The sequence below is a fragment of the Gambusia affinis genome, linkage group LG03, assembly GCF_019740435.1.
Source record: "Gambusia affinis linkage group LG03, SWU_Gaff_1.0, whole genome shotgun sequence".
Taxonomy (NCBI): domain Eukaryota; kingdom Metazoa; phylum Chordata; class Actinopteri; order Cyprinodontiformes; family Poeciliidae; genus Gambusia; species Gambusia affinis.
Window position 1 is genome coordinate 11,397,959 of NC_057870.1, and position 19,948 is coordinate 11,417,906.

Below are 19,948 nucleotides of genomic sequence, written 5' to 3' on the forward strand. Positions count from 1 at the left end.
GCGTGACGACTGAAATAGTGACAGCAAATAAAACAGTCCTGGATCAGGGACAACGTCGGCCCAATCTTGCCTGCTCCGAGTAGAAATGGGATTGATTGCTGGTTCAAAGTTTTATTTTCAGATCGAAGCAATATTTGCAGTTTGTTTGGAAATGGAGCTCCTGGAATATGAAAAACAGAATCTGCATTGCCTTAGTGTGAAGTTTCCACGGTCGGCTACGATTTGAGGAGCTAGCTGGTGTTGCCAAATCCAAAGAGAGCGCATAAATCTAACAGGAATATTCAGATTCACTTCACTGTTTCCTCTGCTGACAATTGCTGCAAAGATGTAGGAGGAGCTCCTTACACCACTTTATCAATTAGTTTTATTTAAAACATCGGGATCATATGATAACTTGGCATAAATATTGCAAAAATAATTTTGTTATGAATTTGTTTTTGATTTTGAACTACCAAATCATAGACATAGACTATTTGTTCAAGATTTTGCAAATCTATCCCAAATCAATGTACTGCATAGCATCTATGCTGTCAATATTTAATCAGTAAAACAAGAAGAAAGTAGATGGTCTAAGTGTGAAAAGTGTGAAAGACTAAACAAAATAGTCATTTTCTATATGGATTTAATAGTCAATTCTGTGGTTTTGAAGGAACTTTGGCTCACTCTTCAGTATAACATTGCTTCAGCTTATTGAGGTTTGCAGACATCAATCTCTGCACAACCTTCTCAGGCCCTACGACAGCATTTTATGAACTTTGACTGGACCTCAATTATTTTCTTTTTCAGCCACTCTTGTAGATTTACTGCTGTGTTGTCATGTTTCATTATCTTGTCTGGTCAAGCTTTAGTTGTCAGAAAAAAAAAAAAAAAAAAAAAAGAATTGCCTCAAATTTGACTCTTGGAAACTATAAAGTCTTCCAAGACCCCAAGTTTACAGCATAATTTATGAACGACTCAATGAATGGAAGGCGCCAGGATCTTGTGGCAGAATAAAATGTCGTCCTCCACCAGTTTGTGGTGGAGGACGACTTAAAAATTTGTGCTAATTTGCTGCTTTAGATTTTTTTTATTAAGGATGTTGTTTTGCAGTAAAGTTAAACATATGGAGTTTAACAAAGGACAGAGAACGGGTTTAATTCAGAGGCTTCTTTGAAAAATCTACGTTGGGCCACACTTCATTTAAAAAAAAAAGAACAAAGAAGACTTTCTTCTAAAAATCATTTCAAACAAGCGTTTACATGTTTTGCATTATTTTTGTAACTGCACTGTCGTGAACTTTCACACGCCAACTCTGACAGGTAAAATGCAACCTAGCCTTTCTGTGGACTTTTTTCTATGGCTGCTGCAAGACTCTTTGGAAAGTTTCCCATCTGTAAATCGACTTGAAATATCTTGGAAGCGGCCCATTTAATTAAGCAATTTCTTCTCTTAAATCATCCACTTCTCTTCACCAATCTGGAAAGCAGGTGAATATCCTCCAGAAAAATCAAATCCTCTGCTGTTCATACTTGCCCACAATCAGTTTATAAAATATAGTTGATTTGGAAAACATGACTGGGACTTAGCCTATGAGATGGTAAGGAGTAGATTTTCCATTTTCTTTCCTTCCTCTCTATATATCTGTTGATTTAAACATGTTTGGAGCCTGGCAAAGACTTGATCATTTTTATTATGCCTTGACACATAAAAGACAATGTCATCTTTTACAGAAACCGTACATGTCAGCATCACGACTATGATTTTATAAGAAACTAAATTTATAGGTAGGCATATACTACCCTAAATCATTATTTTTGCAATTTTCCAGTTAGTCATCCTAACGATGTTTTTATCCGTAGCCCATAATTTAGTATGTAAAAAAAATGTATGACAGCTACACAATGCTCTTCATCTTCCTCAGGCAGTTTGGCCTTGAAGTCGTTCTTCTATGTGAGCCCTACCTGTGTACTGCTGTAAAAGTTTGCCAGCAACACACTCGGAGTAAATTGCTTTATTTTTTTTTACTTGGTAACTATCCCGTCACAATATACTCCCATTCAAACAGAACCAGTGAATAACAAACCTCACTCTGCACCAGAGTCACCGTCAGAAAAACAACCAAGCTCTCAATCTACGTCGGCGGTGGAAGCTTTCAGGCGTCATATAGTGACGTGACAGTGCCGTCCTTCCACTCTATCAGGATCTCCCCCCGTGCCACGCTTGGCGAGGAGTGTGGAAAGTGCATGGCATGCTCGGTCAGGGCGGCTCTTTCATTGGGTGCCGGCGATCCAGGAATGCTCATCTCTGGCGTGGGAGCGTACGACTTCAGGACACAAACCACTTTTCTCCTCCTGGCACAACATAAAGAAACGGAGCGTAAAGAAATAGGGGAAAGTGAAATACTAAAGATCCACGTGTGGCTCGTGTACCAAAGTTTACCTGACCCTGGAGTAGGGCTTCTGTTTTGACGCTTAAAAGTGAAGAAAACGTGTTTATCAACATGTTGTGTAAATGATGTGTTAATACAACAAATTAATGACATGCTTAGTGTGTCTTGTGTGTGTGACCGTGTGTGTGTGTGTGTGTGTGTGTGCATGTGTGTGGGTGTTTGTTGCCCATCTTCACCTGTTGGAGTACACATTGAGGATGAGAATTATAGTTCCTAGGACCAGAGCCAAGGAGCTCAACACCAACATGGTTATCTTCCATCCCATTCCTGAACACATGGGTATATTTAAAGACATACAAATTATATCTTACATCAGCTTTCACATCTTTGTTTAAATAAATCCAAAACTGAGCCTGTTACTTGGTCTTTATGCATGCTCTACTGCACCCACACAGACCTTTACCCACTGTTCATAAAGAACTGCTTCCATCTAGAGGTTATGTAGAGCAATTGCAGAATATGAGGCAACTAACTGTTTTGGTCTTGGATTTATACCGATCAATTCTAACACGTTCAGTCATTTTATGGATTACAGTTTGATAAACTTACCATAATCCATAGTGAAAAAAACCATAGTGGGATCTGCAGGAGATTTGGTGATCAAAGAAGAAGGAATCATCACATCCTTTACAGAATAAGCTTCTGTCCATTTGGAGTCCAAAATACCCTCATCTGGACATAAGGACAATACAAAGAGACCCAAGTAATCAGTGAAAATAAATTATTTTATCCTTCATGAATCTCCAAAGAACCAATAATACTGGTTTAAAGGTGAAATGTATAGAAAATCCAATGCAATTTTCATCCAAACTAGGTTTTACTGTGTGGATGCTGCTGTAATTCTACCTATGCTGGCCTGTGTTGAGTAGCTGGCTCTCTTACTGGAAAACTAACACTGTGAGGCTGAAACCTGACCTGCTGTCGATGGAGTAAGAAAAAAACAACGACTGACGAATCCATCAAATGGACATAATGGCTACATAATTTGTTTATAGCAGTAGTGGACTATACACATTTACGGTGTAGGCTTATGCTACCAGTTCACCATGATGAAGAAAAACATTAAATTCAGTCAGTCATGGGTCATGCTACAAAGAATCAATCAGGTGAATTAAGAGATGCTGTATGTAAACTTTGGTTTCCCCCCCAGGACATTTTTCATACTTTGGTTTCCACACTTAAAAACTGGAATGACGATGAAACATTTTTTTGAAGTATATGGACACATCCACATCTGTCGAACTGTTAACTGTCAACAGAAATCAGTATTAAAACATGTAAAGCCTGCCTTAAGCCATTTTAAACAATGATTAGTACTGCAGCAATCGGAAGGAAGACACAAGTAATCACATCTTTACGCGTAAGCTTCTGTTTGGCTCTTACATGTTTTCACCTGGATGTGTCTTTCTGATAAAGGGCTTTCAGAAATGTTAGTTTTTTTCCCCTCCACATGATGATAAGGTTGGCTTGGGTTTTCTTCAGCGTCTCTCCCGTTGCACAACGTTTGGTTTTCGAGAGCTCTCCACTTGCTACCCTGCTAGCAAAGAGGGGGAACCATGACAGCCTCTGAAGACATTTCAAAACAGCTAAACGTAACTTACTAACTAAACGAAGTAAAACAAAATCCTTACCTGTTTATGTTCCCTCAGCAGAAAAACCAGAGTGGAATCTTTTGTGGCACTCAAGTGAAGCCTGTTCTCTATCAGAGTTATGTGGCCTTTCTTTGTGCAAGTCCAAGCCTGGCCTCTCGCCTCTCTTTCCACATCCTCGCCACCAGCTCCATCTTTGAAAATGCAGGGCCGCAAAACAACGCCTTCATACTCCTCCCTCGGTGCAGTCAGACATTCTCCGGTGTGGAGGCTGCTGAGCGCCTGGACTTTTGGGAGCCAGCGCCATTCCTGGACAGGCGAGTCTGGGCTGCACTCTCCAAGTGACGCCTGACCTCCTGTTGCTCCTTCTGGCACCAGCAGGCATTTACCTAGAAGCTTGTTCCGAATCTTTAGTCCAGACACTTCTGTGGGAGAAACATGAAGCAGGCATGTTCTGATAAACAATGTCTATGTTCAATTACCGTACACTAATTCAGTGCAATCTAGTGTTTTTTTAATAAAGCACTTTCAAACAGCACACAGGACCCAAGAGAGGTACATAAGAAAAAGAAAAAAAACCAATAAAACCAGACAAGGAGTAAAATAAAAATAACTAAGAATGACAAAACTGAGTAAAAGCTCCAGAGACTGGATGCGATTTGACACATTTGTTTTTGCTCATTCAAGACAAAAGTCCTAAGGAATATTATAAAAGAGCAATAAACACTGGGTTATTAATACAGATGTGTCAATGCAAAAACAGGTTTATATGTCCTCTACACTTAGTTAATTTAGAAGTTATCAGACTAAAAGCTATGAGGACTGGAGATCAGGGAAATCAGGGAAACCAGGAGAAACAACAAATTTTAATAGGCTGTTTAATAAAGAATGATAAAAGCCAGAGTATGCGCATCACAGAACTTATTTTCATTTATTCTGGTTTCTGAAACGTAAGGTGCATTATGATTCTTTATTGTTTTTTTTTTTTAAATATTGTTTAGGTTCGTGTGTCAGTTTGTTTCTTTTCGTTATTATTTGTAATAAGGAAGTCCTAAAAAAAATTTTGGGGGGAAATTCTCGTTTCTTTCAATTACTTGACAGCAGAGACTAATCATACCATAACATACTTCGGGAATATTTAAAGTTTTACCATTATAGGGAATACTTTCTAAATTCTGGAGATTGTTCGGCGGTCTCTTTCTATGATATTGGTTCTTTCTTTCGGCAAATTGATTTTAGTACAGCTGAAGCACAAATAAAATCTAGAATATTACAACGTCGCAGTCCTAATTGGTTTCTCCGCAAAATCTACGCAAAACCAAAACAACTTGTGTCGAAATGTACAATTCCGTAACTTGCATAGATCGGCGAAAAATGCAAATGGCATCAAATTTTACCTTTCAAAAAGATAAGGAAAAGCAAAAACTCAGAAAGCAGTCCTTTTCCTCTCATAGCGATGGCAGGTGCAGATATGAGGATCGAGCTTTTCTCCTTAGAGACTGTTAGCAGTAGCAACAAGTGGGAAGGAGCTAAACTTTCCAAAGAGACGGATGAAACGGGAGGGGCCAAAGAAAGACCTTCGGGGGGAAACGCTGTCCCCTGCTATTCAAAACAATCTAAAGCTTTGTTGACTTCAAAGTCAGCTCATATTTTAGCAAATATAGTCGACATGCATGTTTTATTTAGTGGATTATGTAATCAGAAAAAGTAAAAACATTTTATTTAAGAATATTAAATGTCAATTGTGGTCTATTGTTTATTGTATATATTGTTTTGGACTCTCTCAAATATTCAAATACAGTCCCATTCAAACACATACCAAACCTTCCCTGCACAGTTCACCGTCAGAAAAACAGCCACATTGATTTCTGATTGTTTTATCAATGAACAATCTACATCAGCAGTGGAAGCTTTCAGTCCTCATGGAGAGGAGATAGTGCTGCTCTTCTGCTCAATCAGGATCTCTCCCCAGGGTCAAGCTGGGGACGAGTGTGGAAAGTGCACCATGCTCTGTCACTGAGCACGCAATACTCATCTACTGGGAGCGTACGACCTGAAGAGGAATTTCAAGTCAACTCCCAAAAAATCTGATCTCATACATTCTTACAATTTCAATACTGTTTAGCATAAGTTTAGTTTTTGCATTCCATTTGTTCGTACAATATCTCTATTACTTTTATTTCTCTGTCCATCATGGGATTGACGCTGCCCCAATCCTGAGAAATGTAACATGCAGTATCATCTGCAAATGAAGTAAATCTTAACAATTTAGCTACATTGCACGTGTCATTTATGTGAAGTAAAAAAAACACAATAACAAAAAAAACAAATAGATAATTTTGACATTTACATTATAAGTATTTCTTTCAACCGTTTTGAGACTTAGAAGGCAGAGAGCTGAGGATAGTTTTTATTAAAACAGTGAAGTAAACACGTCAATCAACTAATACACTGTTGCCAATTAAAACATGCACATTTCATAAAACGAGTAGATATATGCATAAAGTTATATAGTATATATTTTTGCTATATAAAGTGGCAAAAAAACAACAACAAACAAATAAAAATAAAATCACAAAAAGGACAAAATAAACTCTTGATTAAATATTCAGTCTTTTCCCCACTGTAGGCTCTTTGTTTCCCACACTGCCAGAACAGGGGATAACATCACTTTACATCCATAGACTGCTAATGAGTTTTAAAGAGCATAAATCTGCTATTAGAAGAAAACAGTGTTACCACTCGAATCAAACATTCTCACTCGTTGCTATGAGAAGCTGGGGAGCTGTAGTGGGCCTCCATGATCATGTGATGTTTTCCTGTATCTCAGGCAAAGAATGTGTCAACAAAGACAAACAAAGAGAAATACTTGCATGTTGCCAGAAACCTCCAAAAATATTTCCCAGTGAAACATTTAGAAATATATACGAAACAAAATGTAAAGCAAAACTGTTGGTTTCTGTAGAGTCATTTGTAAAAGCACCACCAATATTTTTGATTTATTTATTTTATTTGTTTGTGCACTGCAAAAAAAAAAAAAAAAGACTACCGGGTTGGTTTTACATTAAAAGATCAGATGGTAGATTCCCATATTTTCATTAACAACACTTTTAATTTGATTTGGCTCCAATTTATCTTGGCAGTTGGGGTAAGATTTATATGATGAGTGTTTTTGGTGGGGTTCTGCAATGACATTTAAGTCAATACTGGGCATCTGAGTATATGTAGTGAATTAACTGCAGTTGTCAAATATGAGCATTTAAGAATTGCAGTTATGAAACTCCTGACCGCATCAGAAATCTCCCCCACATCTGAACATTGAGCACAGAAAGTGTCTCTTTTCGGGATGATAAAGGAGTTAAGATGCTTATGAATCAATTTGGGAAAAGAAAAAAAAAAAAAAAAAGAGTGTCGGGGTGCAGAGGAAGACCACCTCTGAGTATGAGTAATGAGTCAATTTGCTCTTCAGCCATGTAGTCTGCTCACTCCACTGATTTCCAAGTTCAGGCTGAATTTTAGTTCTTACCTGTAAGGATCTGGGATTGTTTTGAGTTTGGCTTGAGTTTTGTTTGCTCCTGTGGTTCTTAGTTCCTCTTTTTTTTAGATCAGTTTTGTTTTACTTTGGTTTAGTCCTTTTATATTAAGCAAACAGGTTTTTATGTTTCGTCCTTTTATATTAGTTTCATCACCATTCTGTGTTATTTCTTATTTAGATTAGATTAGTCTTGATTTGATTTTACTTTAGTTCAGTCCTTAGTGTTTCTAGTTGTGTTTATTTCTTCTTGTTATTCTTAGTTAATCTAGTTTCATCATTTCCTCTACCTATCATTCTTTAACTATCATTCTTAGTGTTTAATTTATTTTCTTGTCCACTGTGCTCTCTCCTTCGCCCCCCGTCAGTTCCTCCTCGCTGGTTCCTCCGTTCATTCCTCGTCGTCTCTCCGTTTCTTCGATGGCTCCCCGTACTCTCCTCATATCTCCTGACTGGCTTTTGTATGGTTTATTTTATTTCACTTCCGCTTCTCACGTTTTTGCAAGTTTGGATTTTTCTTTATTTTGCATTAATTACTCAACACCACCTGTTGCCTCCAGGTGTCTGCGTTTGCGTCTAATTTATACTCACAACATGACACTATCGTCTTGAAAGTGCTTGAGACAGCCAAAATCAAGGACCAACTAATGGAAAGACGCTTTCTTCACTCAGACCATTAATTAGATCAATTCAAAAGGTCACTAGTTGTGATATTTTATCATTTTAATCTGATCAATTTTTTTATTTGCACTAGTATTTTTCCTCAGTTTTCTTTGTTTTTGATTATGTTTAGAGATAGTCTGTTTTTTTGTGTGTTTTTTTTCCCACCACCACCTGGCTGCAAGGTAACCTTTTCCATGGAGTCAGTATCACACTGATGCTGATATCTACAGCTACCTCCATCCCAGCACCATAACAGTAATCAAAGCACTTTGTTTATTACTGGGTCTGGAGAAACCAGAACAGCGGAAAGACACCAAGGATAACTAATGACATTAGCGAGCATAAATGTACCATCTGAGTTTGAAAGCCCCATTCTTCACTAAAACGAACTGGAAGCCATTTGTGGTTCTGAATGATATTAGTGGATTTTTTTTTTCTTTCCAACACTCCACAAAGAATGCAATCAGGAGAAAGCAAATAGGTTTTTATTTTACCAGAAAGTCCTCCGTTAGTGCAGATTGCCAAAGATAATGATATAATTGACACAATTGTCATTTCTGATTATGTCTTTAAGTTCAGTTTTTATTAACTGGCTCTCTCTTGCCAGTTGTGTCTTGACCATCGGGAAAAAGAGAATTGTACAACGGGGGTTTATCTTCCAGTGTGGGGTACCCACAGGCACCTGTGCTTATGGGTACGGGATTAAATTCACTAGGGTAGGCAGCTGCAGATGAGAAGTCACTGTAACTCGGGGGCCCGGCAGGACCACCTGGGTAAGGCCCCAAGTCCTCACAGTGATCAGGTGCAATGGCAGGAGCAATTATCAGGGGAAACACCACCACTGGATCGAAGGCAAAACTAACGTCCAAGTACACCTGGTGAATGTAGACATGAATAAAACCACTTTACATTGTGTAGGTGCATGCCAATCAGTTAGACTATGATGAAAACTTTAATTTATTTCACTAGTTCGATTTAAAAATGTAACCTCTTGATTGACTTACTAGACACAGATTATGTCAGTACTGATCTCTGTTAATTTTGATAACCATGGCTTATAGCTAATTAAAAAAAATGAATACAGAAGCTTTCCAGCAAAGTTGACATGCTGCTGTACAAGTGCAGGTTGTAATCAGCATTTTATATGGAAGAACATTGATGAAAAGTTGAATGGACAGAAAACCCAAGGTAAAAAAAAAATGTGTGTGGCACCGGTGGAAATGTACATACCTTGAGGTAATACTCCACTGAGACAAGATCACAGTTATTGAGAGTGTAGATAGTGTCTGGAGGAACATCGATGGTGCAGGACACAGTTTCCTCAGAGTTTGGTTTGATGGTGTCTCCGACTTTTTTGCATAAAGACATGTCCCTGATGTTTTTGGAACCCCCAGCGATGTAAACAGTCTTTTGCTGTAAACTGAATTTTGGTTTCATTGACTTGGAGGAACCATTGGAGATTTTGGCAAAAGCAGTTAGTGTGTCACCTGTTTAAAGAAACGGAAAAATCTGAATGTAGGTAAACTTACTGTTGACCAGTAATGACAATGCAAACAGTGCCCTGCATATGTGCCTACAAATTTCAGACAGAGTGGAAGGAGAGCCTTGCTAATGTAAATTTTCAGGTCTTGTCAGGTGTACATAGTTATATCTATATTTAAATATTAACTCGGGCATCCTTCAGTGGAATGTAGAAAAATTGGCTGAAGGTTCAGGGTCATTGTACTGCTCAAATGTAAACTTTGACCCCTATCTCAAGTCTTTTGCCACCTCAAAATGAGCTTGAGACATCAAAAGACTTTACTTTCTTTAAGTAAATGGTTTCTTTCTGCTGCTCCTGCATAAAAGCCCGATTTGTGGAATTGTCCTGTCAACAGTTTCTCTCCCCTAAAATGAATGAGAAAAATAAAACTGTACCTGGAGAGCAAACATTCCTGTTCACAGAAGCAGTCATTTGGACTTCTCCTTTGGAGAAAACTCCTATCTTTTCTGTTACCGAGTTGGACTGTGGACACTATAATATGCAATAAAAATAAACCTTTAAGTACTTTCTCAATAAGCTTGTTCAAAACAATGTGATACAACACCAGAGAGTCACACCTACCACAACTAGGCGAGTGTTTCGTATGGACTTTGAAAGAAACTGGATCTCCTTTTGCACTGTAGAGTCCAAATGCCATTTCCTACATATCTGTGCTTCAACCTTGTAAGCAATGCTGCCATGTATCCCCTTGAAGGATGATGGCAACTCCCTGACAGGGCAAACATCTTTAAGTACGGACGTGGTTGTAAACAGAAATAATAACACCATTTTCACCATTTCATGCCATGTGTTAGAAAATCACACTTACTCCTGTGGGATTTGAAGCCTGAACTTGAATTGATTGGTCCCTTGAGGAAGTACACTGCCTGAGTAGAGAAATTAAGCATTTCAGTGAAAGGCTTAGAAAATAATCATAAAAAAAAACAACAAAAAAACTGTGCTGTGGAAAAATAAAATGTTGTGAAAATGCATTGTCATATTTAGATGTCACAACATCTAGATGTTGTGTAATATTGTAGTTTGTTTGATAGGTTCTTCATATCAGCAATTTATTTTGACTAACATTCATTTCTGCAACATAATTAAAATTAACAAATGACATATTTGTTAATTATATATTTATTGTTGTACCTATAGTATAAAATCACTTTGTTCTTAATTTGTTGTTTTAAGGGGGAATTTTTAAAAGTCTGACACAGGGATGAACTCATCAGACGTCGATGGTCTCTTTAACAACGGAAATTCCACAGTTGGGAGTAACCAACCATCCTGAACAAAGAAAAAAAGAAGGCAGCTGCGTGAAAACTGAGACACCAGCGAATTGTGTACAGAGGCTTTAATACCTCTCTGTAGTCTATTGAATGTAGAACAAACTATTTTCTGTTTGCTTGTTTAAACAACAGACACGTCTGTCAAAGGCCACAGACATTCTTCGTGCCCAAACTGATAAGAGACATTAACATCCAGTTTCTCTTATCTCTTCTTGTCATGTTCCGTGTTCTTCTGTGTATTTATTTTGAGTTTCTTTGTCTCGGAGTCTCCCTGTTGTCCGCTCTCTCCTTGATAGTTTCCTAGGTGTGTCTCGTTTCCTTGATTACCCTCTGTGTATTTAACCCCACCTGTGCCCTTTGTTCCTCGTCTGGGTCCTAGTTGTTGTTGTTGTCTGTCCTCAGTCTGTCGTCTAAGTCCATTCATGTGCCTTGTTTGCTACGTGTGTTGAGCCCTGGATTCCACTCAGCAGTGCTGCCTTGGTTTTTGGACCATTTTGGATTATTTCTTCATTAAAAACATCATCAAAATTTTGTCAAAGCAAAAATTTACCTGGGTCTCAAGAGTCTACTTCACACCCGCACTTCATGACACTTCTATTCTATTTTTACCCTTTTTCTGCTCTTTGTTTCCAGTAATTTAGTTATAAAGAAAATGCCAAAATCACAAATTCCAAATAAATCTGCATAATTTACTACCAGTTTGCAATAACTTAGATAGAATATTGAATGTCAAAGACTGCTGCTGTTTTAAAATTATGCTTAACTGGTGGCTTAATTTTAACAAGTTTGTTCTAATTCCTTTACTGGAAGTTTGTTCTAAAGAATTTGAATAAACTTGGAATCCAGCGACTCTAGTTTTTTTTAAATTTGTTAGTCACTCCATAGCTTATCTTTTAGAATCTATTTAGATCAATATTAGAGTATTTTTTAGATTATTACTCCTATTATTGCAACCAAAAAAAATGTATTACGACAAACTTAGAATCCAGAAAAATTACCTTAGCAATTACTTTTTAGACTCCTAATCATCCAAACCAGAATAGGAATTAGACCAGAGGATACTTGCTCATACTTATCTACCAATCCTGAATAGGAGTATCTAGTTTATTTACTTTGGATCAACATTATTAGCTTTTTCTTCTTTTGCACTTCCCTTTGGTTTGCTACTTTGTATGTATTTCCTTTAAATTCCTGTAAAGTACTTTGTATTGTCTTGTTGCTGAAAATATCATAAATAAAATTACCTTTACCGTATTAGAAAACCCAGAAATATGACCTCCATTAAAATGTACTTCTATATTAATACCTTCACAGAAATGTGACTATGATAAAAGCAATTATTCCCAGAATTAAAAGGAGCTACGTACTCGCATTTATTTCACTTACCTACTGTCTTTTCCAGCACCAGGTATTCTTTGACTTTAAGATATCTCTTACTCGCGCTGTACGACGTTTCGTCTTCTCCAGTCCCTTCAGTCCAATAAACTTGACCGACTCCTTTAAGCTTCACACTGACGCTCTTAACTTTCGTCTCTTTTGATAAGTTAAAAGAAACCAAACCTGCGACCGCGTCTCCTTCGGAAAAAGCGCCATCTCTGTTCGCGTCCTCACAAACGATCTTGAAGTCGTTAATTCGGGACATGTTAACATGTTAGTGTCCCTTATTGCCGGTGTAAAATGTTGTGTTTCTGAGAACACAACTTCCGGGTCCGCCCCGACGGACCTAAATGCTTTAATTTTCAGGTTAAGACGTAGGGCAATTGAAGCTATCATTTCATATGTCTGTGTGTATAAAAATAGCCTTTGAGGTAATACAATGGTAGTTCGTCTAGTTAACTTTGATCTTTTGTATTGTTTTAGTTTTGCAGTAACCGATGGAGATGAACAGCAGTGAGCTGATGCTCAGCTGGTACAAAGGGGCCAAATGTGTGCTGGTGTAATAACCTTTATACCACAATCTACCTGAAGTGTTAATACAAACCAGAATGGATCTACATGTTTAGGTTTACACTAAATTCTCATGCTGCCATCTGAATGTCAAAGCTGATATTTATTTAAGATTCAAATTTTGTTTTCTAAGCTGAGAGGAGAAACAGTGATGTCCATTATCTACATGTCTTGCTACCAGGTAGAATTTGAACTATTGCTACCTTTCTACCATCTCAAACCAGTCTGTCCCATTCGTTTTCTTATTTATACATTGACAACAATGCATTTTATCCACATCTTTGATGCGTACTGGATATTTTCTCTTTGTTGGTTAATTGTCTGTAAACCTAAGATATGCTTAAAGCTGATCAAAAGTTTCTGAGATTGTCAGACCACCTCTTTTTTGTCTTTTTTTTTTTTAGGTTTATAGAGGACTTAAGCACAGTGACAAACTAGCAAAATAGTTTACTGTACAATAAAATATGAGAACTTAAAGAAAAAAAACAATTCAGGCAGAGTAGGTCAGCAAATGCAGACAAAAAACAGAGGAGGTAGCAGTGCATAACAAAATGATGTAACACCGATCCATAACAATCCAGGAACTTAAATACTGCGGTAAGGGAAAAGGAAAATAAAGAAAGAAAATTGCCTTATCAAAGGAAAATAAGCAACAGTTGAGGAACAGAGTGAGGTGAACTAAAGATCAAGGAAAAGACCTGACAATGATCTAAGAGAAAACAAGTGCAAATGCACGAGGAAGTATACAAATAAATAAACTAAGAATCTAAACAAAGGAACTATGGCAAGACCTTTCAATGAACAAAAATGAAAATCAATACTGAAACACACAAATATAGTGACATAATTCTATTTTCAAAAACATTCAAATCCCATTCTGATGGTTGGTTTGAAGTACAGCAAAACATCTTCGCCATATCTATACATGTAAACGATTAGACTGGTGAAATGTTTACCACTGTTTGAGCTAGCAGGCAACTACAACAATTGTACCAAAGTTGCCTGTAAAAGCATGAATTTATTCACTCAAATGACATTATATATCTTTATCAGTTTATCACAACTCCCTTACATTACCAAATCCTTGATCTAACATAAAAAAACAACAACATAGAAATCATTTAAGGATCTTTATTTGAACATATTAGACCCATAAAATACAAGCTTTTGACACGCTTTACATAAAAATTGATATAGAGGTAGATAGGTATGAATTTATGCTAAAAGCACACTTTAAATGTTAAGGCATTTTATCGGAAGGTATCCTGAGAATATGAGCTTAGATACATTGTTTGCACCAGATGAAAAGGCTAAAAGCAACGTAACTCATCAGAAATCATCTGTAACATGACATGCCAAAGCACAGTTTTTTTTCCAGTATACTTCATCATGCTTAATACATCTAATAGTGATTACACTGGCTTTATTATGTCAATCTCCAACAACACATTTAGAGCATTCTTAGGGAGCATGGTAAAGCCTATGTGGTTTCATGGTAGAACCTATGTGGTTTCCTTAGACAGGTATAAATTTATGCTAAAAGCACACTTTAAATATTAAGGCATTTTATCAGAAGGTATCCTGAGAATATGAGCTTAGTTACATTATATGCACCAGACGAAAAGGCTAAAAGCAACTTAACTCATCAGAAATCATCTGTAACATGACATGCCAAGGCACAGTTTTTTTTTCCAGTATACTTCATCATGCTTAATACATCTAATACTGATTACACTGGCTTTATTATGTCAATCTCCAACAACACATTTAGAGGATTCTTAGGAAGCATGGTAAAGCCTATGTGGTTTTAGCCATAATTTAAATATGTGTTTATTTTGTATCCACTTTTTCCGGAGTCGAAGATGGGAAAAGCGATGTGTATGCCGGAGGATCATTTGTCTGAGCCAGAAAGTCTGTAGTCATGTCTGGAGCAGAAGGCATTGGGTTGAAAGTGGGAGCTGAAGGAGACACGGAGGAAAAAGGTGGCTGGACCTGCGGCCCCGAAAGGGGCGCGTGGAGCATCGGCGCGGGCGGTGGAGGATGAAGCATGGTGGAGGATGAAGAGGGTGAAAATGGAAATCCATATGGAGAAGGCCCCTGTGGCATTGGGTTGCTGTGGGCCCCATATATTGGAGGTGGCTGAGGAGCATAAGGTCCTGGCGGACCACAATAAACCTGTGGATTATTTGGGTATGCAGGTGGTGGTGCAAAAGGACTTTGGGGACCTGGGTAACCATAGGGACCTGAAGACGGTGGTGCAGGATAAGGACCAACAGCCATTGCAGGGGGAAGGAAGTCACTGTTGGTTGGACCACCGAAACCGGCAACAGGATAAGGACCCACAGGCCCACTGTTATTAGCACCAAAGACTAAAGTAGGGTGTGAAATAACCACAGGGAAGACAATCTCTGGATCAGAGGCAAAGCTGATGTCCAAATATACCTGTGAGAAATCATGAAAAAGTTATGATTCAATTTTAAATGGCTTAAAAACGGTTAAAAACTGAGAAGTTTCCAGTATGCATAGATTAAAATAAAAAGTTCTATTTGACACGTTTCTGTGTCGTACCTTCAACTGGTGTGTCACCGAGATGATTTCACAGTTCTCGATGGAAAGCATCTCATCGGTGGGAATCTTCATCTCACACTTGACCTCGTGTTGGGTGTGGGGTTTGATCACGTTATCGGCCACTTTCTCGACAGTGTATTCCTCATTTTTGGAGTCTCCTTGAGCGAGAAACTTAATGCGCCGCACCAGGCTAAATTTGGGAGTCATGTCTCGAGAAGAAGCATTGTTGACTTTTGCAAATATCAGCATAGTTTCACCTGTCAGGAAAAACATCTCAAATTGTTGACATTTCTTTAAGCTTTCAATCACTACGTAGAATTTAAGCTGTAAATCTTAAATATGAGAAAGAAGCAGCAAATATACATATACCTCTGCTGTTAAAAATATTTCTAAACTTTCTTCAGAATACTTGGAAGGCTGCTGTAGTTACTTAGCTTTAGAGTAAGTGCATTGTTTATATTGGAAAATACTTCCACTGTTAGATTTGCATCTTGCTTTTGTTTAGAAAATCATCTGCAGAACTATAAAGGCCCATTACTCCACTGTTGTTTCTATTTACCTGAGTAAACATCACTAAAATTAAATTGATGGCCCATCTTTAGCATGGAAAACAACTAATAATTGAAAAACAGAATCCGACTACCTGGGGCGTACGCCGTCTTGTTAACGGTGGCATCCATGTGCACGTGTCCCTTTGAGAACATCCCCATCTCCTTCTCTGTGGAACCACCTTGCTGTGACTGGAGGACAGAAAAAGACCACAGACATAGCAAAGTCAAGAAGACAATAGAGGAGCCTCTCACCTCAATAGATTTTATTAGCCTACTCTTTGCAAACGAGGGCAGTAATATCACATCACTGAGTCTTCAAAGCAGCATCGTCACAAAGGCGTTTTCACGTTTCACCTGATAACGCATTTTAATTATAGGAAGTCAATTAAAAGACAAAAGTCCAAAGCTGAACAAGAGTTGGTTCCCCTAAAGTTAGAATTCTAATATGGCTTCCGTAAATTAAAATGGTAGAGGATGTAGTTAATAATCACCCATATGTTATACTGAACGTAACCAGTGTGCCTGCTTGTACAAAAAAAAAAACATCGTTGTTGACTGATCAAGCCATTTCCCACTCTAAATGTAAACACACACACGTAGCCGGGTCAAACAAGCAAATAAAACAGGATATCAGTGGATATAATGACGTTACTGTAACCTCACAGATACATTTAATCTGTTGAATTACACTATTCAGACATCAACAGAGCTAGAAATCAGCTTTGTATTTTGCCTACAAACTCCCTAGAAGATAAATAGTGTAGCGTAATATACAAAATAGTAGAGATTAAAAGGAAAATAATCCCTCTGCAAAACACTAGAAGTAGTCCATTAGAATTTGCTCCTGTATCATCAAACTAGTTTATTTAACAAGGTTTTAAAAACACAAACTCTTTGCTGGTTTGTGCTTATTAGCAAAGTTAACTTTGTCAGAATATCCACAAATGTCACCAATACACAAGTAAAAACAGCAGGATTTGGGGTGACTCATTTGATGACTGAATATATCATGGAATATTATACGCACCAAAAAAGTGTTAAAGTTTGAGAAGGACTTTGAGACAAAATTGAGCTCCTTTTCTGCAGTGGAATCCATCCTCCAGCTCCTGGACAGTTTGGCCTCCAGTTTGTAGACAATTTTTCCATGAGTTCCTCTGAAAGACGATGGCATGTTTCTGTATGACAAAAAGATTATGGTTATTCGGCCCATTAGTGAAGGAACATAATGTCATACGTTCATTGATAAGCTCCAATCAGAGGTGGCTGGAGTAGCCAAAAAATACTTACTCATTTGGGATCATAAAGCTGAATTTGAAGACATGGGTCCCTTCAGGCAAAACAGTTTCTGGAAATCCAAATAAGAAATTTGGTACACTTATTTAAATCATAAAGCCTTTCTTTTTTTTCCCCCACTAGGGGGTCTTTTTTGTGGACTCTAGTGTCCCTTATATGACAGTAGGCTGACAGGAAGGGGGGAAAAAGAAAGGGAAAGACATGCAGCAGATGGGTCCGGGAAGCAAACCTGCGAATGCCATGTCAAGGACTCAAGGCCTCCAAACGTGGGTTGCGCTATCCCCTACGCCGCCACAGCACGCCCCATTATAAAGCCTTTCTAATCATTTATTTCACACAAACGTTTTTATAGTAAAGTGATGTTTGTTACATTGGTGTGGAAGTTGTAATAAGTGGTACATGCATGAACAGCACCCAGTCATAGCACTTCCTTCTCACCTTAGCAAGAACATTCTGCATAAAAACACAAAAACAAAATCAAGAAACATTGAATGTAATACAAAAGTGAACTGTATAAGTAGAAAGGATTTAAAGAATCTGCAATTACGCACTGTTTAGGTGTCTCAACCTACAGTGGCCCTGATGATATTCATACTGGCTACCTAAATCTTTAAAAATGTATTAATGAATCAGTCCTTAGACTGCAGGGCGTAGTTGACGTAGTTGCCTTGTAGCAAGAAGGTCATCCGTTCGAGTCGTGGCCTGAAGTCTTCCTGCATGTTGTCCCTGTGCATGTGTGTGTTCTCTCTGGATACTCCAGCTTTCTCACACAGCCCAAAAAATGACTTAGTGATATTGATGTCTTTAAATTGTCCTTCGGTGTCAATGTTTGTACAAATGGTTGTCTGTCCTGTGTGTCTTTGTGAAGGACTGGTGACCGGTCCAGGGCATTTCCCGTCTTTCGCCCTATAACTTCCGAAGACAGGCACCAGCTCCCTCCCCACACTACACAGACAGGTGGGTATGCAATGGATGGATATTTAGCCTACAATATTTCATTTGAGATTTGACCAGTCAAAATATTAAACACTTTAGATCTGAGATGATCTAATGCTGTCCAGACTTTTCAAAAACATTGAAATCGCCCCTTTATTTAGCATCTAATTGTAGTGAAACAGTTTCCAGCTCAATCTGTCACTTTAATGGTCTTTGATGTAGCGTAAATTTCGTTGTAGTGCTCACATTGTGCATACAAAACGCCCATTCTCGTTGATAAGACATCCAGACAGTCCATTGAATTTGTTTTCTATAGCTAACCGATAACTATTTTTGTAGACTTGTGGCAGCCTCCAGCTATCTTTTGCCCTTCTCAGCAGAAAGCCATATTGTGCAAGTGAAAAGCCATAGTAATCACTTCGTAGACTGACAACTTGTTTCTTAACATTACGACTTTCACAAGTATAACTTGCACCACTTGCATCAGCACTGAATTTCTAGTAGTTTCAGTATCAACTATTTGTGAAAGTTCATACACACGATTGAAATTCATAATAAAAAAAAAGACAGTTGATCATTTTAACAACAAAACTGCATACAGGCCTTCAGATGAAGGGGAAACCAAAAGCATGCTGTACTTTCCACATTAATGCAGCTACCAAAGCTTACCCTCCGTGCCTTCTGGGATTAAAAACTCTTTCAGTTTAAAGTATCTCCGGTGCGCAGAGTACGTGTGCGTGCGTTCGCCGCTCTTTCGCGTCCATCGGACGTCTGCGTCTCCTTTAGCCTTCACAAACAGCCGCTGAGCTTTGGTTTCTTTAGATAAGGACAGAATTACTTGTCCCGTTACAGTGTCTCCCGCCGAAAACGTCCCCTCCTCATTCACCGCGTCGTAGTTGATTGTAAAGCTGTTCACAGCTGGCATCGCTGCACAAAGGAGAACGACGAAAGACAAAACAACACAGAAGTATACATCCACTCAGAGAGTTCTATATTTCATTAAAAGCTCCGTTAGACTGTAACCACAGTAGTGGGAAGAGACGCGCCCAGAACAAGTTTTATTTTTATCACAGACCTCTACTGCCCCCTGTTGGAAGACAAATGATTTAAAGGAAGTGAAAGTATGGAATCTCAATGGTGCCACCCTCAGACAAAAAAACCCCACCAAACAAACAACAACCTACTTTATCTTAGGCTACATGAAATTTTAATTAAAAGATTGTAAACATATTTAATACATAATAATGTATTTATATTTGATTGAATGATCCAATTTACTTTGTACACAAGATTAATACACTTTAAAACACTTCACTTAATAGATGAGAGCAATATATAACTATTTACTTACACATTTCAGTTTTCCTTTCCTTGCAGATGTGGACCAGCCAGAGGCTTGTTGTCGGGTGGAAGTATCAGAAGTAGAGTATGCACATGTACAGATGAACCAGTGGAGCAAAGTCAGGAGACAACAACTTGACTGCACAAAATGTATCTAAAAAACAAAAAAATCCAGTTTTGACAAACTTCACATCTATACGGTAATAATGTTTTCTTAAACTCTTACACATGCACACAGGTACACCCCCTGAAACAACATCTTTAGACGGAGTACCACTCTGCCAGA

At 38.1% G+C, this 19,948-nt stretch overlaps 2 protein-coding genes across 3 annotated transcripts; both read right to left on the bottom strand.

Annotated features, from left to right (window-relative positions):
* Window positions 1–1,651: 1,651 nt before the first annotated feature.
* On the bottom strand, window positions 1,652–5,568 carry si:dkey-245n4.2. 2 transcript variants are annotated; one of them, XM_044111801.1, is made up of 6 exons: window positions 5,415–5,568; window positions 4,060–4,442; window positions 3,812–3,962; window positions 2,978–3,100; window positions 2,605–2,695; window positions 1,652–2,330 (listed from the first exon to the last, which is right to left on the bottom strand). In XM_044111801.1, exons 1-6 carry the CDS (start codon window positions 5,467–5,469, stop codon window positions 2,132–2,134), a joined length of 1,002 nt encoding a protein of 333 aa, XP_043967736.1. In that variant the 5' UTR covers window positions 5,470–5,568; the 3' UTR covers window positions 1,652–2,131. The 2 variants fall into 2 exon arrangements, with proteins under 2 accessions (XP_043967736.1, XP_043967735.1); XM_044111800.1 differs by having other exon boundaries at window positions 3,812–3,965.
* Window positions 5,569–8,681: 3,113 nt separating this feature from the next.
* Window positions 8,682–19,390, bottom strand: si:dkey-172m14.1 (uncharacterized protein LOC567451 homolog). Its single transcript, XM_044110988.1, has 12 exons — window positions 18,991–19,390; window positions 17,380–17,437; window positions 17,120–17,267; window positions 16,185–16,281; window positions 15,542–15,798; window positions 14,810–15,415; window positions 12,413–12,677; window positions 10,564–10,621; window positions 10,317–10,464; window positions 10,130–10,226; window positions 9,443–9,699; window positions 8,682–9,087 (listed from the first exon to the last, which is right to left on the bottom strand). Exons 1-12 carry the CDS (start codon window positions 19,244–19,246, stop codon window positions 8,788–8,790), a joined length of 2,547 nt encoding a protein of 848 aa, XP_043966923.1. The 5' UTR covers window positions 19,247–19,390; the 3' UTR covers window positions 8,682–8,787.
* Between the last annotated feature and the right edge of the window lie 558 nt (window positions 19,391–19,948).

Coding starts and splice junctions, on each gene's coding strand:
- si:dkey-245n4.2 (XM_044111800.1), bottom strand. CDS start 5,469: ATGAGAGGAAAAGGACTGCTTTCTGAGTTTTTGCTTTTCCTTATCTTT. Junction 4,443..5,414: donor TTTCCTTATCTTTTTGAAAG/GTAAAATTTGAT, acceptor TTTCTCCCACAG/AAGTGTCTGGACTAAAGATT. Junction 3,101..3,811: donor ACACATCCAGGTGAAAACAT/GTAAGAGCCAAA, acceptor CCTTATGTCCAG/ATGAGGGTATTTTGGACTCC.
- si:dkey-172m14.1 (XM_044110988.1), bottom strand. CDS start 19,246: ATGCCAGCTGTGAACAGCTTTACAATCAACTACGACGCGGTGAATGAG. Junction 12,678..14,809: donor CTCCGGAAAAAGTGGATACA/AAATAAACACAT, acceptor AAGGGACACTAA/CATGTTAACATGTCCCGAAT. Junction 10,465..10,563: donor AGGCTTCAAATCCCACAGGA/GTAAGTGTGATT, acceptor TTGCCCTGTCAG/GGAGTTGCCATCATCCTTCA.